Source organism: Caloenas nicobarica, chromosome 1 (genome assembly GCF_036013445.1).
Source record: "Caloenas nicobarica isolate bCalNic1 chromosome 1, bCalNic1.hap1, whole genome shotgun sequence".
Classification (NCBI taxonomy): domain Eukaryota; kingdom Metazoa; phylum Chordata; class Aves; order Columbiformes; family Columbidae; genus Caloenas; species Caloenas nicobarica.
In genome coordinates this window covers 147039180-147055659 of record NC_088245.1, presented here as the reverse complement: position 1 = coordinate 147055659, position 16480 = coordinate 147039180, and the positions used below count along the sequence as shown (strand labels likewise).

General features: G+C 41.0%; 1 protein-coding gene across 1 annotated transcript in view; it reads left to right on the top strand.

The window, feature by feature from the left end:
- The window catches only part of AFF3 (ALF transcription elongation factor 3), a 281631-nt gene that overhangs the window by 139790 nt on the left and 125361 nt on the right, over positions 1 to 16480 (top strand). The window contains exons 5-7 of the mRNA XM_065642739.1: positions 2723 to 2809; positions 8203 to 8239; positions 13824 to 13875. Of these exons, the coding sequence (XP_065498811.1) occupies positions 2723 to 2809; positions 8203 to 8239; positions 13824 to 13875 (176 nt within the window). The remainder of the gene's footprint in view (positions 1 to 2722; positions 2810 to 8202; positions 8240 to 13823; positions 13876 to 16480) is intronic.

The window sequence follows — 16480 nt, the reverse complement described above, 5'->3', positions numbered from 1 at the left end:
TCATGTTAGCTTTCTGATTTTATTTTTCTAATTTGATTTCATTTCATAGTTGTCTGAATTCCAAAGGGTAGTGATAAATACACCATAAGATCACAACCCAAAATATTATTCTAGTAGATTCTCATTCAGATATTCATGATAATGGCAATTATTAACCCTGGCAAATATCAGTGATCTTACTAAATCTTTGTGTCAGAAAGGGTTACATCAAATTTAAATTATGTAGAAAGCTTTATTATATACCATATCTCAAAGTAAAAAGGGAGAAGAGAAGCTAGATGAAAAAAAAAAAAAAGAACATTAAGGCTATTTTTCATTGACGTGTGGATGAGAAATAATCTTGGGGAAAAGAAAAAATGAAAGATTTTGACATGTCAAAAAAAAAGGTCACCCTTATTTTTAATCAGCCCTCTGCTCCTTTCCCTGGATGAAGGCATCATTGTCAGACTTGGGCAGGCAAGGTGGGAGGGAAGAGCTCCGCTGCTGTAACAGATTGATTTCTGCATGGCATACAGCAGACTTCTCAGAACATGTTTCCCTGAAGGTGACAGTGGGGGTCAGCCACGGTATAACCTGGAGGAACTGCTTCTTGGGCAAATGGAAATCATAAGTACTGAGTAGCATATTTCACAAGTAAGATGACTTTAGGTCAAAACCACCAGATGTTCCCAGTCGGCCTGCCTGGATTCTTCAATTGACAGAGATAACGTAAAGCATTGACCTTCAGGAGAAAGGGACATTCCTGTGCATACTTGTAGGCTCAGAAGCTCAACTTGTAGGGAAAAACAACTGTTTCTGTTTGGGAATGGGGTTTTACCAGTGGAAACACCTTTAGTCTATATGCACAACATCCCATTTTCTAGAAAGAAAACAGATAGTCCTGTAAGGGAAAAGCAGAGAAAAGCAGGTGAGAAAGCAATACTTTTTTAGATCACAGCCTTCAGATTAGATGTCCACATTGCAAATCTCCTTTTCATCAATTTATTGTCATAAAACTTTACTGTTGGAATATTTATCAATATGCAATTCCTTAATCTTTTGAAAACAATAGCACGTGTGCCAGGTATTTGTAGCAAACAGCAATCTGTTTGCCTGTGTTTTTTGTTGCCTGAGTTTAAAGAACTTACTGTGTATTAAAAATTACGATGTACTGCTATTGCTGGCACTTATCAGATAAGGAAGTCATAAGATGAACAATCTGCCTCAAAGAACTGAAAAGCAAAGCAATTCTGATCCTGAAACTGCAAACCAGGCACGCACATAGATTACAGAAGTACAATAAATCATGTAACTTTTTAGCCTCAAATAAAATAAAAGAATGCAGTTTTTATTAGGAAATAAACTGTTTATCAAGAATGCTTTAAAGGTGACATTTATTACTAATAAACTATGTTGAAAGGGATGATCCTTTTATTGGCAGAACAGCTGGAGACTTTCCTCTATGTAAAAAATGCCCCAGCTCAGTCCATGCCAGGTCAGGAAGCACTTCCATCAGCACTAATGAAGGATGGGCAAGAGACTCACCCACACTTATTTTCAAACAAGAACATTTTCCTTTCTCTTTAAAAATGAATGAGTTGTGGAAATATAACTCCAATATTATTCTGGGACTGATTGTGGATTTCAGCATGAGTCCTTGGAATATCACTGAGAAACAATTCCACAGTCAACTGATGGTATCAAAACCCAGCAAAGCATCTGCTGGGCAAACAGTTGATAGTGTCAACAAGCTCCCTGCTTAGGCAGGATGTTATTTGCTCTTCAGCTCTTGAAACTTCCAGGCTGACTCTTCAGGGTTGTCGTGCTCCACGCTACTTTTCATATTAATTCTGTTAAGTTACTGTGTACCGAGTATTATAGCTGTTGGTGCTGAACATGTCAAAAAACACATCCGTCCTTTAACCGCCTGCACTAGAGAGGAATATGAATCCTCTCTCTTAACAAACTTCTTGTCTGAAGTGTTTAATTTACACCTCCCCAAAAGCAGCCTAGTTTTGGAGACCACTTGATTCAGGCTTGAATGATAACAGTATTTAGTGTGTGTCTGCTTTCTACCTGAAGCTGTGTCAAGAATGACAGCATACAAGTCAGGTCAAGCTACATGTGTCTCTTCACTATTAAAAATTGTCCTTCAAAACAACACGCGGAGGAGACAAATGTGGAGTACAGCACATCTTGTTTAGGGCTTGCCACATTTCCATGTCCTGCAAGGCACAAACACGTTGCAGTTAGGAGCTTATTCAACTCCTTTACAACGATAAAGGCAGTTTTTGGAATTAACCGTTGAGCAAGTGTTAAGCATTTATGATTCTGACCTTGTCTATGAAATCTATTTCATCATTAGTCTGTAGTGTGTACCCTGTTACTTGGTCATGAACTGAAATTTCTCTTCCCATACTACAAAAATAAAAGTTCTCCTGTTATCCTCACCAGCCAGAATACGCTGCATGATTAAAACGTGGTTGCATATTGTCAGAAAAATCAAACCTCTCGCACTTAAGATGCATTAACTATTCAGGGAAATGAAACGGTGCTTAAGAACTGCTCTCAAGAGTCTGTGATAAAAATCAATGTCTAGATTATATGTAAACTTGGCATTTCCTAGAAACTGCAGTAACTTAAATATTCCACTAACCAGGCACTCTTGCTACTGATATATTATCATTGTCTCCTGTTCCATTGACTTTCTAAACACAGTTTGCTGTGCAATATTGTTTTTCAGGAGATGACCCATTCATGGCCTCCGCCACTGTCAGCTATTCACACACCAGGAAAGGCAGAACAAAGCAAGTTTCCCTTCCCAAACAAGGTAAGACACACAACACCATGTATAACCATGCCTCCTGCACCTCAAAATATGTCCTACATGAGCCGTAAGTGTGTGAGTTCTCTGGGCTGAGGCTGATGCTGTGCTGATGACCTTATCCATGTGTGCCCCAGTATCCCCTCCCTTTTTCCTGCTTACAGCCCCTGCAGGGCTACCTGGCTCTTGCTTGCCTACCTCCTGGCCGCAACACTGATGCTGGCGTGTGGGTCATGGGTTCCTCACCACAACCGCAAGGCAAAACAGCAAGTGTCCCTGGTGGGGTGTCCAGATGTGGTGACTTCTGTGGGCACCCGCTGAGGCCCCTGACTGGCACCTCAGGGCGCAAACAGCTGCCGTGAGTCAAGAAGCTCCTGCTCACACCCGTTGCTCCTGCTTCATTTGGCTTTGCTAGCCAAGATTTTTGTTGAAACCATTGAGGTCTGAGGTGGGTTTTATAATACATTGGCCTCTGCAGTTAGGGGCTGAGGAGTAAGGGTATATCCCCAGCCACCAACCTAGCTTCAGGGGCAGCTTTGCTAGAGAGGCAGGCAGCCCAGTGCCATGATGCCCAGAGGGGCCACAGAAGTATTTGCCAGGGAAGTATTTGGTCCCTCAAGGGACTAAGGCCGCTGGTCCTGCTGATGGTCCTTTGAAACCAGGTCTGCTATTGCCTGTGTATCCCAGGGAGGCTGCAGGGCGGTGTGGTAAAGCTCATCAGCACGAGCTTGGGAAAACCGCATTGGTAAATCAGGAGGAAATGAAATCAGCTATCCTATGCAAGACCAAATAAAATTTTCATATTGTGTCACCATATACTGCTTATATGCCACAATCATATTTCATGAAGTCTTCAAGCTTGAAAGATGGTATCGATGCTGTTTATAGCCTTTCTCCTGTCAAAGCAAGTTCCTTTGATAACTTTAAAGTCCATTCTGCAAAATTTAGTGTGTGGAATATTTATAACCGCAAAGACAAGAAACCTTCAACATTTGCTTACAGTAAAACAGCTTTTCCGTGGATGAGAGTGTCATGATTTTGAAGTATCAGGGGTGTAAACCAAAACATCTCCGGCATGTTATGAAAGAAAAAGAAGGAAATAACTCACTCCCTATTTACTCATTGAAGGCAGACAGCTGATTGAGATGGTAGGCGTGCTAGAGGCTTGTTAAGTTAGAATAAGTCCAGCAGAAGATAGATGGATCAGCAGCTTACAAGCAGGTGAAGTGCCCAGATATGGATGAGAAAAACAAAGTGGTGCTTGCAACTCTGAAATTCTGCATAATGGTCACTGCATGATTTACTTGCATGGCACACATGCAGACGTGCATGGGCAAGGTGTGCACCTCCCAGTGTGTCTGTGTGGCCGTCACGAATGCACTTCCTCGCAACTAAATGTATTGTGATAAATATAGGAATAGGAGAACCACAGACCATAGGGCAAAGATATGTGAATAATGGTTTCTATTGACTTTCTCATCTTCTCTCTGCCTGTTCATCCATCTCTCTGGGAAATATTCTAATAGCTTGAACTGCAGAGCTGTTTCAGGGATCTACCATACATTTTTAAAGAGCCTTTTCTAGGTGGTTTCCTTTTCTCTTACCAAAGTAGAATTTCAATTTTATTTAAGCTTAGGATGGACAAGATTTCATCTAATAATATATGAGCACACTTTTGTACATGTAATAACATCACAACTGCGTTGTGGCCTGGATGGTCTGCATGGTCAGAAATTACAGTGCTTTTTTTTTTACAGTGAGATGGGAAAGAAGTACCTAATAAAACTCTCCAGAATCCTGGAAAAATCCTACATTACTGGCCATAGATCACGTTAATTTTAGACACCACCTCTATTTTAAAATATTTTTACATCATTAAAAGCTACTTCTGTGGATTACTCTGAATCTGTGCAGTTACAGACTTTAGAGGAGTCTGCTTGTCAGGCTTCAAAATGCAAAGAATGGATTCTTCATTTTTCAAACATATTTTTTAACCATTCATAAACTAGCTATTGTTTTTCACAAAGTGTGTAAAATCTTTATTGGATCTCATAGAGGATGTCTCCAAAACTCTTAGGAAGCTTTTCCACAGCTAAGCTACACAGCTGTCCTAACTCGTTAAAACCTAAAGACTACACCAAACTGTTGTAGATCGCACATTATTCAGATAAATGGGCCTGTCAGTTAAGTAGTGGCCAAGGCCAGAAAAGAAGCTAAAAGGCTAAATTCAAGGCATCGGCTTTTTCTCTTAGTTCCAAGCAATGCATGGTGCCATTAATTCATTTTCAGTCTTTATGGCAGTGTTGAGAGATCAGTTCATTTGCAGTGGGTCTTCCAGCCAGAGAAGCAAGTAGGCTGCAATTCTTTTTAACAGAAGACAGTTCTCAAGTGTAAAGATACTCATCATTTTGGGAATGAGAAAAACAGAAGCTTGTAGGACTCCTGCCCTGTTGCAAGCATGCAAATCACCCCTACTTTTCTGTCTATAAAAACTGAGTTCAGCATCATTAGTTCCCATACATGCCACACTGCTTTTAACCTGCAACTCAAGTAATTAGTGATCTGACACCTTGAAACTTTAAATTTATTAATTAGGCTATTCAAGTTGCAAAGGCCACAGCAACTATGACTAGACTGGTTTTGAAATCAGTCTAGTAATAAAAGCTAGATAACTGAGGTTTATATATCACAAATATAACAGAGTTGCATATTTGAAACTGTGCATGTGGATTTGTCCATCTATATAATTACGTGCTCTTCTGGGAATGTGGGGATGCATGTGCCTATGCTGTACCTGTATATGAAATCGGACCTCATTAACATGGGAGGTCTGCATTGATGCAAAAGAATGGAATGAAAGTCCAGGTCAGGTTTGACACATGTGGCAGTGCTCAGTAGGCTTCCCAGCACAGCACTGCTGGGAGAGGACATTTAGAGAACTGTCCTTCATGTAATAGAGGGCAAAAAGTTACATTTCATCCTTAACTTTGAATTTTCTTTCTCTGAGGAATTAATTTGTACTCTTGAATTTACTAGGAAGGGGCAATGACAGTCTCTTTATTTCTTGTTTTTCAAAGCTTAAGGATAATTGAATCTGTGTGATGTGACAGGCTGTGTGTGTTTCCTTTCTCCTATCTCTGTCACACTTTATAACAGACAAATGATCAGGCACTATTTGATTGTAATTTTATTAAAAACATCTTAATAAATAAACTTTAAATGAATAATTAAATGCGGTAAATAAGAGCTCACTTGATGTTTGTGTGAATGAGCTTTCATGTTCAGGCATTAATTCTGTAGTCTTGTGCGGGAAAAAAATGCTGTTAATTCTGCTGCATGCTTTGCTCTCTTCATTTTTACTGTGATTTCATGTCTTGAAAGTTTGATCAGGTGTTTGATTTCTAGTTATGTGTATATGATATTATGGGATCAGCCATCATTTTGTTATTTGAGAATAAATTTATCCACTCCAGGAGAACTGGCGTCTTGTCACAAAGCTATTGGGTGATCATTCTCAGCAGAAGCTGAGTTATCACAGTGATGTTATTCTTCATGTGTTCAATTCATTTGGTTTTTCCTTTCTTCTTGATTTTAACAAGCTGGAGCAAATGCACTTGAAAATAATCTCCAGACATGAAGACTTCACCTTTGGTTTTTAAGTTATATAAAGTCATACTTTTTTCCTACCTCAATGGGAGCATTGTCTATTTTGCTATGAGATTTTTGTATTAGCCTTTATTACTAAGAATAATTAGTTGATAATCAGGACACATATTTTAAAGAACCAGTCAAAAGGAAAAGTGAAAATGCTATAGCTCATATGTTTTGCTGATGTCAAATTTGAGACTATGCAGAGCCAATGGCAGAGGTAAGATTAGCGCAGAGGGTTCTTTTTTCCTGAGGTTGATGAAAATGTAAAGAGTGAGTGAGATCTTTGTTTAGTGGTTTCAAACACTTGTACAAACCTGAAGGTATTTCAAAATTATTGTATTTCCCCAAACTTCTCTAGGTATATAAATTCACTATTCTGGAAACTGAACATGCTCTAATGGTCTACTTCTATGGACAGCCTGGTTGGCTACTGGAATAGCATTTAAATTCAAGCGTACATGTCACTACATCACCACTGCAAGCTAATCCTGACTTCTTAAGATCATATTCAGTCACCAGAAAAAAAACCAGGCTTTAATATGCCTTCATCAGAAGCATTCACAAAAAGCTGAGGTAATTTGTCAGAAGTAGACAATTTCAAATTATTGAGAAATTATTGTTGGTGTGTGAAACACAGTACAGATCTTTTCATACTGCAGCTGAAGGTAGAAACTCTTAGGGCCTGCCCAAGAGTTTGATGTCTCACATTTCAGTTGTGTAGGATGGCAGTGAATTGCAAATGTGTATTATAGCATAAAAATTACAGATTGAAGCCATGCAGTCTGGAGAGCCTTGACTCCTGCGCGAATGATGCAGATTGAGGGGATTTGACTGAGCCCTCAGGACCCCAGTGCCTGTAGTCCAGCCAAGCCCTGTTTAGAGATGCCAAGAAGCTCTTGGGGCCCCCAACCCCTGAGGCTGCTGAGTGACTCAGGAGCAACATCTCAGCTCAGCCAAGTCAGAGCATCCTTGAGCTCTCTGGGGACTTGCAGTTCCTTTCTTGATGAGTTATGCATTTGACTCATTGCTCAGCTTCTGTGGACCAGGGATCTGGTCGAGCACCCAATTCCTCACTGAAAATGATTTAATCATTTTAAATGATTAATGATTTAAGTATCTTTTTGTTACAGTTTATATTTGTATTTCCCTTCTATTTGTAAGCTTCTTTTATATTTTTATGAATGCAAACAAATTCTATTAGTAAAATATATGAACATTTGCATGTGAGGAAAAAATGGTCTGATTTATTTCACTATATTCATAGATATTGCAGTTGTGATACAAGGTTGACCTTGTAATCTCGGGGACCCAGAGCTAAAGTCTGTATTTCCATTCTCTGATGCTGTCAATATCAACCTGTGAAAAGGAAAGAGCAGCTGTGCTACTACCTCAGGAATCCAATGGTCCATGAAACAATATTGGTCTTCTCTCTGTCTTCTCATCTAAACTTGTAGAAGATAATAGACAAGTTTTGGCTGATCAATAAATGAATAGTGAGCAGGAGAGTCGTAATAGCTATACAAGGAATTGCACCATTAAACGGTTGTTGTGAAAAAAGTTTACAAGCCTTAGACTTAATAGATTTTCAGAGAAATATTGAATTTATTATTGTAATTGAAAATTGCTTTGAAACTGATTGAACAATTAACAATGCTGTTTGTATTGTTAAGGTAATGTTCAAGCAAATAATGCAGCTAAAAATTGCTGTAAAAATAACACACCATACCTTTCTTTTATTTTTACTGTAGGAATCACAACAGGGATCTACAGGACACAGCAATACAAGTAAGTACCAACTCATTTTCTGGCTGTATTGGGTGGAGGGGATGACAATGACCATGGAAAACAAGCGACTGATAGAGTAATGAAGCAGCAGCTGACTGGGATGGCGCAGAGCCTCAGCAGGCAGCACTTGGCTGTGGCCAAATGTGGAGAACTGGACTGAAGAGTCACCATCAAAATGTCAACTCTTTTGGTGGACTGGGAAGAACAAAAAGGTTTCATTTCGTTATGGCCATTTCATTATGTAGATGAGAAAGACTGAAAGGGCACAAGAGTGGCTTTTTTAGAAAGCCAGAAAAGAGCTGACCTAGTTGTGCAGCTAGATCCAGACTGCCAGAAAATTCTGCAGGAAGGCTTGTTATCATTTATCTTTCATAGGCAATGGTGTGTTTTGTGGCTATTGCACAGTAATAAGCTACACAAATCCTGCCAAACTAACACCAGAAAACGTCTCAAAGACCATATGGCCCTAGGTCTTTTTGGCTAGCCGTGTGGGCAGGGAAGTGATGTGTGCTTGTGTGGCTCCTGGTTGAGGCTTTTCAGTGGACTCCAATTTACAATTCACGATGCGGATCAGCAGCACTTTAATTACATTTGGTTATGGTAAAAAACTTTGCAGCTGTATTGAAAGGAAAGATTGAATTGTTCTGTGAAACAAAATATTAATCCTCTCCCCTGACACCTCTGACTGTTGTTAATGTTGTCTTGCATATTAAAAATGCATGCTCCTATCCTGCTCTCAACATAAAATCATCTCAACCGAAAGAACTATTTTGCTAGCTTCCTGACCTGTCAGCTAGCACAGAGCCCTGTTTGTAAATTATGAGGCTGTGACTGAAGATGAAAAATGCCCCGAGCTGGTAGGCAGGGCTTTGAAAGTGGCTGGTCACCCACTGCGTGAGGGAGAAGACATCCAGAGAGACAAGGCTGGGAGATGTAGGCTATTAAAACGGTGTGGCTCTGTGCTGGGGAAAGGTCGGCAGGTGGAAGACAATGTTGTGAAGAAACATGCAGTGGTGTCACTTAATTGCTGGCGTCGGTTTGATATTGCTGCGAGTACCAGCACTAAGGAAATAATAAAAGGCAAAGGGGATGAGGTTCTGTCAGAAAATAATGAATACAGTAATGAGAGAAGGAAGCACAAAAGGGCCATAATAGAGAGGGCTCTGCGAACACACGCAGAGTCATGAGCATGACAAACACACCAGCTGAGCTGAAGGCTTTGCGATGACATCAGAGGCCACAGTGTTTGGCCAGCTTTGGTCATAGTTTCATTTTGAGTATTTCATTCATTCGAAACTTGAATAAAATAGATTGGTTCTGCAGATCCGATGATGCATGCTTTCCTGTGGATTAGGAAATCAGTCCTACCTCCTCACAACTTTCCTCTGCTCCTTATTCCAGTGGTCTCTGACCTCACTTTACTTCCAGTTTCCCCATCTGCCCTCCCACACTACAGTACCTCCAGTTTCTTCCTACCTCCTCATTCATCCTGCTCAGCAAAATCAGCATATATTTGCAGCTGGACTGTAGCTGCACTTGGTACTGCCTGGCTGAAGGCAGCCAAGCCAAAGAACAGCTGAACACATGCAGAAACATTTTCTTCATTGGGGGAAAAAGTTAGGGTGGCTGTCAGACACCCAGACACTTTTCCTGATGTTGCAGAGGGAATTTTACTACCTCTGAAACCTGTATCCATGAGGATTTCTGTTGAGGCGGTGGAATAAGACATTAAGTAAGACACAGTTAGAATGAGACATAGACCTTACCAGTTCTTTACATCGAAGTCAAAGGAAACTTGGGAGAAAAAGGAATTGGATGTGAGGAAATGCTAGCAGATGACTCTATGTGGGAAAGAAACCTAATGGCCTATGTACTGTGTTATCCAAATGCACATCTTCAGAGTCCCAGTTAGCTGTTATTTCCCATTGCACCATGTCTTCTTTGGAATGACTCTTGAGCCTGTCATTTGCAGTGGTTTTACTCCAGATGCAAACGTCTTTTTCATTGATAACATTTGCATTTCTCTCATCTTTCCCTCTCAAGGAAATCAAAGCATTTAAAAACCCACAATGGCTGAAGTTATACTGCTCTGTCACAATTAATGTTATTTATCCCTGTTACCCAGAAAGGGAAACATGGCCTGGTTAGGTTGAGTGACTCACCTAAATTCCAGCTCAGAGGAGAAAAATCCTTTCCTTCCCACCCACTATTCAAAGACAAAATTGTACAAAAGTTCATTTGAAATTTATTTTGAAATGGAAGAAATCTGGACACATCTCCTCTGATTGTATCTAAAAAGGTTAGGAAGTGACTTGTATGAGGCGAGGTAGAAGCTAGCAAAGAATTCCCAGCTCTGTAGCTGAGGATGGAAGGACCGATGGTGGTTTCCACTGTGTGTTTCTGGAGGCGTGTGTATACATACACATACCAACACACAGACACACACATCCATACCTGTTTCAGGAGACATACACAGTGCTTAGCACCTGAAATAAGTGTGCCAACAGCAGTCCCATAGCAAAGTGGGTAGCATATTTGTTGTCAATTCCAAAAAGACTGAGAAAAACAAAGGATGACACAAATTTACCCATAAGAAAAAGCCAGAGCTAGAGAGGATTTAGCAATATGGCAAATACCAGCCTCCCATGATGGTACCTGCATGCATTTGGCAGGTTACATGGCAAATGGAAAACAGATCTTAGTCTGGCCAAGAGTTACTGTGAAACAACCAAGTTCTTCTGAGAGGTAATTCCCTTTTACATATGCTTATCCAAAAATCTTATCTGTACCATATTTGTGCTATGCTTAGTCTATACACATTTTTAAAAATTCTGTGATTCAGTCAAGTGAGGACAAAGTTGGTAAGAACTGATAAAGCATTAATGGCCGGATTTTCTACTCTGATAGGCCGGACTGATGCGTTTCTACCATCTGTACAGGCTTCGTCGTCCCCCTCCGCACAGAAGCAGGTTCAGTGACGATTAGCATAAAAGCAGCTGCAAATGCTTACTGTAGGGTAATTCATTAACATCCAGTTTGGCTAAATCACAGAGATTCCCTTTTCTCTCTCCTCACAGTACTTACGCTGTTTCCCTTGTTGCTGCATTAACATACATTGCTGAAAGTAGAACTGATGTGAACTCTGCTGGCAAAGCACTCAGGAATCCATATTCCCTCTCACACTCAAACAAACCAGTGTTCATGGTAATAATTCATCACTTATGAAAAGTCTAAGTTACAAATAGAAAATCTTTGAATATATGCCAACGGTTACTGTTGGTTTCTTGTTCCAAATTACCATAATGCAGATGAGCTCCAAGGCTCCAGGCACCCTAGGGCTGACAAACATATCTTGTGGCAACAGCTTTCTAACCAAGTGAGTTGATCATTTGGATATACTTTCTGAGGTCTGTGCTAAAAGTGAAAAGTGACCTAGAGATTATGGAGTGGATGTATTCCATCCTGTGTGGATGCCCCACTCTTGCCTAAATTTTAGGTGCTTTTAGCTGTTCTCCCAGAGTAAGTGCTTAACTTCCCTAAAGGTCCACAGAGAGGCATTGGTGTCATTAGGTCATCCAGAGCTTCCCCCATCCTGCTCACTAAAGTGTAGGCATCTACACTGGGTAGACACAAACTGTTCTAGAGAGGAGGACGAGATCTAAAAGTACAACTGCAAAGTGTTTGCTGGGTCTCTTTAGCTTGGAGAAGAGGAGACTGAGGGGTGACCTCATTAATGTTTATAAATATTTAATAATTAATAATTAAATAATTATTTGGGTGTCAGGAGGGTGGAGCCAGGCTCTTCTCAGTGACAACCAGCAGTAAGACAAGGGGTAATGGGTTCAAGCTGGAACACAAGAGGTTCCACTGAAATTTGAGAAGAAACTTCTTCTCAGTGAGGGTGACGGAACACTGGAACAGGCTGCCCAGGGAGGTTGTGGAGTCTCCTTCTCTGGAGACATTCAAAACCCGCCTGGACACCTTCCTGTGTAACCTCATCTAGGTGTTCCTGCTCCGGCGGGGGGATTGGACTAGATGATCTTTCGAAGTCCCTTCCAATCCCTAACATTTTGTGATTCTGTGATAGCCAGAACCTCTTTTATAAGACACATGCTTCCAGAAGGTCACTGTCTAGAGTAAGTCCTTCAGCTTGCTTCTGTACATCAGTGGAACGACATTGAAAGCAAAACCCTACCTCTTCTGAAGGCAAGTTTTCCAGAGGTGCCTCTTACAGCTGTTGCTGACACCCCAGTGCTGTATGGAAACAGAGAGTGAGGACTTGGTCAGCAGCAAATGGGTGATACATAGTGCTCACGTGCATGGAATAGGTTGGGGCCTGGTCCAAAACCCACTCAACCCAAGCCACTGGGCAGAAAATCAGACAACACCCAAACAGCCTGACTAAAATAAGCGCTTCTCACATTTTTTTTCAGAAGGCACAGGTGCGTTTTGGTTTAACGAAGCTCATTAAAAGGTAATGGAGAAAAACACATCCATCAGTAAACCAGTCACACTCAACCTCTGTGCCTCCTTGTCTGCTAGGCAACATAAACTCCTGTGTAGACAGCTATTAGCATCCAGCGACACACAAGAGGAGCAGCAGCTGCACAGTTGCTAGGTCCAGAATTCAAGTTCAAGGTGATTCAGGTGGAGTCTGATACCCTGTATATCCATCATAGAGCTAAACAAAAATCTTACACCAATGTGCAGCTCTCTCAGGTTAGTCAGAGAACAATAATTACAGCAAACATCAGCCTTGCTTTTCTGCGCAGGGAAGAAAGGAGGGAGAAGGACTTGGCCTGACTTAGAAGAAGCTGTACCACCCCATCAGCTAGCAGCCTGCTGCCCTGGTGTCTGTGCTATGTAACTAAGTTGTGTTGGGCAGGCATATGATTTTGGACCCAAGAATGGGATCATCACAAGCTCACATGCTGTACCAGGACCCACGTGAGTTGTAAGGAAATGTGAAGAGGCATCCCTTGGGCCTCTGATACTTGTCAAACATTTGGGTACCTGGCTTCTAGGGTTGAGTGCCTAAGCCAAAATATACAACATAGTGAAGAGGACTTCCCCAGCCCCCACTTACAGGAGCTGAAGATCAGATCCTTAATCTGTCAAAACGAATGTGGATCAAAACATCCATTGGCAGAATTTTGTCCTAATCACTGCCTTACTGGCTCTGCTGGTGCTGTTTTGCTGTGTATGAAATAATTACTGTTCCTGGAGCAAGGTTTTGGAGCATGTGCGTGTTGGATGGGGTACACTCTCAATAGCAGAGTTGTACAGGCCTGGAGAAATCCTTTCCATTGCCCTGAAGCCTGCTATCCCTGGTAAAGCTTGTGTCCTCTAAGCAGCCTCTCTTGTGGACATTTCCAGAGTCTGCGTGACAGTGACAAGAAAAGTCAAGTCAGGGCTGTCCCCCTGCTTGCAAGTGCTCCCGCAGCCCTGCGATTGCCTCGGCAGCAGTCTGCACGTGTGGCAAGAGCGGTCAGTGTTAGCAATGAGTGAAGGGTTGGACGTGTCGCATCTAAACAGTTTCCATATTGACCCATTTCTGATGTAATTTTCTTCTTCTCTTTTAAAGGGAAAAGCGATGTAGAGCCAAAGAGTCCAGAGAAAAGCGCAACCCATACATCGTAAGTCACTTTTGTGTTTAAGGTTGGAGAAGGCAGCTGTGTTTTTATCAGATTTGTTGGACAAAATAGACTTTGTTCATTTTCATTAAAATAAAGCTCTCTCACTGATGCTTTTCTTGAAATGGCTTTTTAGATAATGACTAAACATTAATTATTCCTAGAACTTTGGCATGCTAGTAAATCGAAGATCCTTGCAAGTGAAATGGCTCCATATCATGCTAAATAGATATGATTTTTGTGGGTGTGCGAGTCTGGCCTTTACAACTTGACTTCAACATTACCTTAGTGCTGCCAGAGTTTGTCACACTTGCTAAAAAACATCATGTCACATATGCCTTTGATGTACTGATGTAATTTTAAAAGACCGCAGTCTGCAGCTTCACCTCTGAATTACTTGAAATCCAATTACAGCTATGTCTGGTCTCTCACTATTTTGGTGGTGATTTTGAATTAACAAAAGAATTTGAGAAATAGATAGGAACAGGCACTTGTAATATATCAGTGTTCACCTTCACTCTAGTGCAACAATAGAAGCTTTTGCCATTTTTAACTCTAGTATACAAAGGACTGAATTGTTTTGCCAACATAAACCAGTCTATGAAACAGATGGGCTGCAGGTTAAAAAAAAAAAAACAAACAGCATCCGTCTCCCAAACTGAGCTAGATAAGTGAATTCTTTTAATATCTACCAGGCAGGAGTGTTATGAATTTCTGCAAAACCGTTCACCTTTTTAATCTCATTTGAGGGAGGGAAGTTCTTGTAACAGTCAGTCATGTGAATTTTAGAGTGCATCTTACCCATAATTTATGTTTTCTGTTTCATGTTATTTAAATTCAGAGCATTATATCATGTAAATCTCACGAGGTGTCACCATTTGTTACATGTCCAAAAGTAGTCACAGAAGGAGGTACAATAATGGTGATTTATTGTGGGATGTTTTGATTTCTGCTGCAAATACGCATTAAAAATCCTCTGGAAATGAATATAGAAAAAGATTTGACATGGTGTAAGAAATGACTAGTCCTGCAGATTGTGTTGTGGAATGTAATTACAATATGCGAGCATATTTAGCCAAACTTATTAAATTAATTAAGCATTAGCAGTCTTATACCTTCTGATAGTATGATTACGGGGAATGGTTAATAGACTGATTGCAATAATTATCGTTTTTTAAAATAATATCACAATAACGACCAAAAGAAGAAGAGTTTTAATGCCATCTGGAGGTATTTTGGAGAAATGAACACATTTATTTTTGCTGATATTTAGCAATATGTAAAACATAAGCTGTCCTCCAAAGTGTTTGTTTTCTTTTTTCTAGTTAATCAGTGTTTTATTCATGAGTAGTGTTCTTTCCTTTCTTCTCCTTCATGAGATTAAAACCATGTAAGGTCTCTAAACCCACAATAGGGGTGTCTCTGAATCCAGAATATGGATTCAGAGATGCTCTCCAATATGTTTATGGTTTTGGTTTGAGACTCCATACTGTGTTATATAGTGTGCTGTATTAAATACAGCAGACTTTAGAATCTGGTTAGGCTTGAAAAGTTCCTTTCCTAATAAGAGATCTTAGTGCAACCCTCTGAAACTATGCTGTCTGCTAGATATAGTAGATTTATAGTGCTTATCTTTAAATTGTTACTATATGCTGAGGCTACCCCACAGCAGATATTGGTTCCCAGAACAATTTCTAGTAGAAACAACTGGTTACCACTGATGAATGACTGCGTTCAAGAAGCAGAGGCCCCTCTAGTTAGAGAAATTGTTTGTGTGGCAAAGGAGGCAGGAGAAGATGAGAGGAAGTGAACCAGCAAATGCTGTGCCAAAAGAGGAGGAAGAAAATGAGAAGGATACAGCTAAGAAGGAGGAAAATGAACCACAACCACCAAATTTTCAGAAAGAGATACAAAACTGAGAGCAGTGGAAGAGAAAAACAGATGTCAAACAGTGGAAATGATAAAGAAGGGAGAGCAATACAAGCAACAGCTATTAGTTAACTAAAATGTATGTGTTACTGAATAGAGGGCTGGATACCTGAGTGTTACAGTGAAGTAAATTAACTCATGTTGATGTGTAGGTGCACACTGATGTCCCAGTTCTCTTTCTACTAACTTGCGTTGGCCTTCCCTGGGTTCCTTCTCTTTTCCACCTTCTTCTAGGACAGACTTTTATCCCTGCTTCTCAGGCAGTCATGAGTACAGACTTTCTCCGTTCTTTTGGGGATGTTCAGCTTGTGCACGCACAAGGTGCACAACCAGAAGGACTTGCAGCGCACACGTACTCACGGTTGCGTTAGCGCATGTGCCGGGTTCTGTCTACAGCAATGGACGTGCTCTTCCCCTGAGGACATGGAGAAGACCATGTCCTTGTGCAGCTGGCCGAGAGACCTGGCAGCGCCCAGGCCTGCAGCCAGGAGATGGTGGGGGAGTGCAAGGGGAGAGGTGTGCGAGGGGGCACGAAAGCTGCCAGGGATCCCTGTGGGCAAAAAAGCCTGCACCCTCTTGCGAGGTGTCATTCCCCCGAGAGAGCTGAAGGGGTTCGGTTGGCATCTCCTGGCAGGGGTGCTAAAAAGGAGGGACATTGATCTAGGAGAGCTGGCACGTT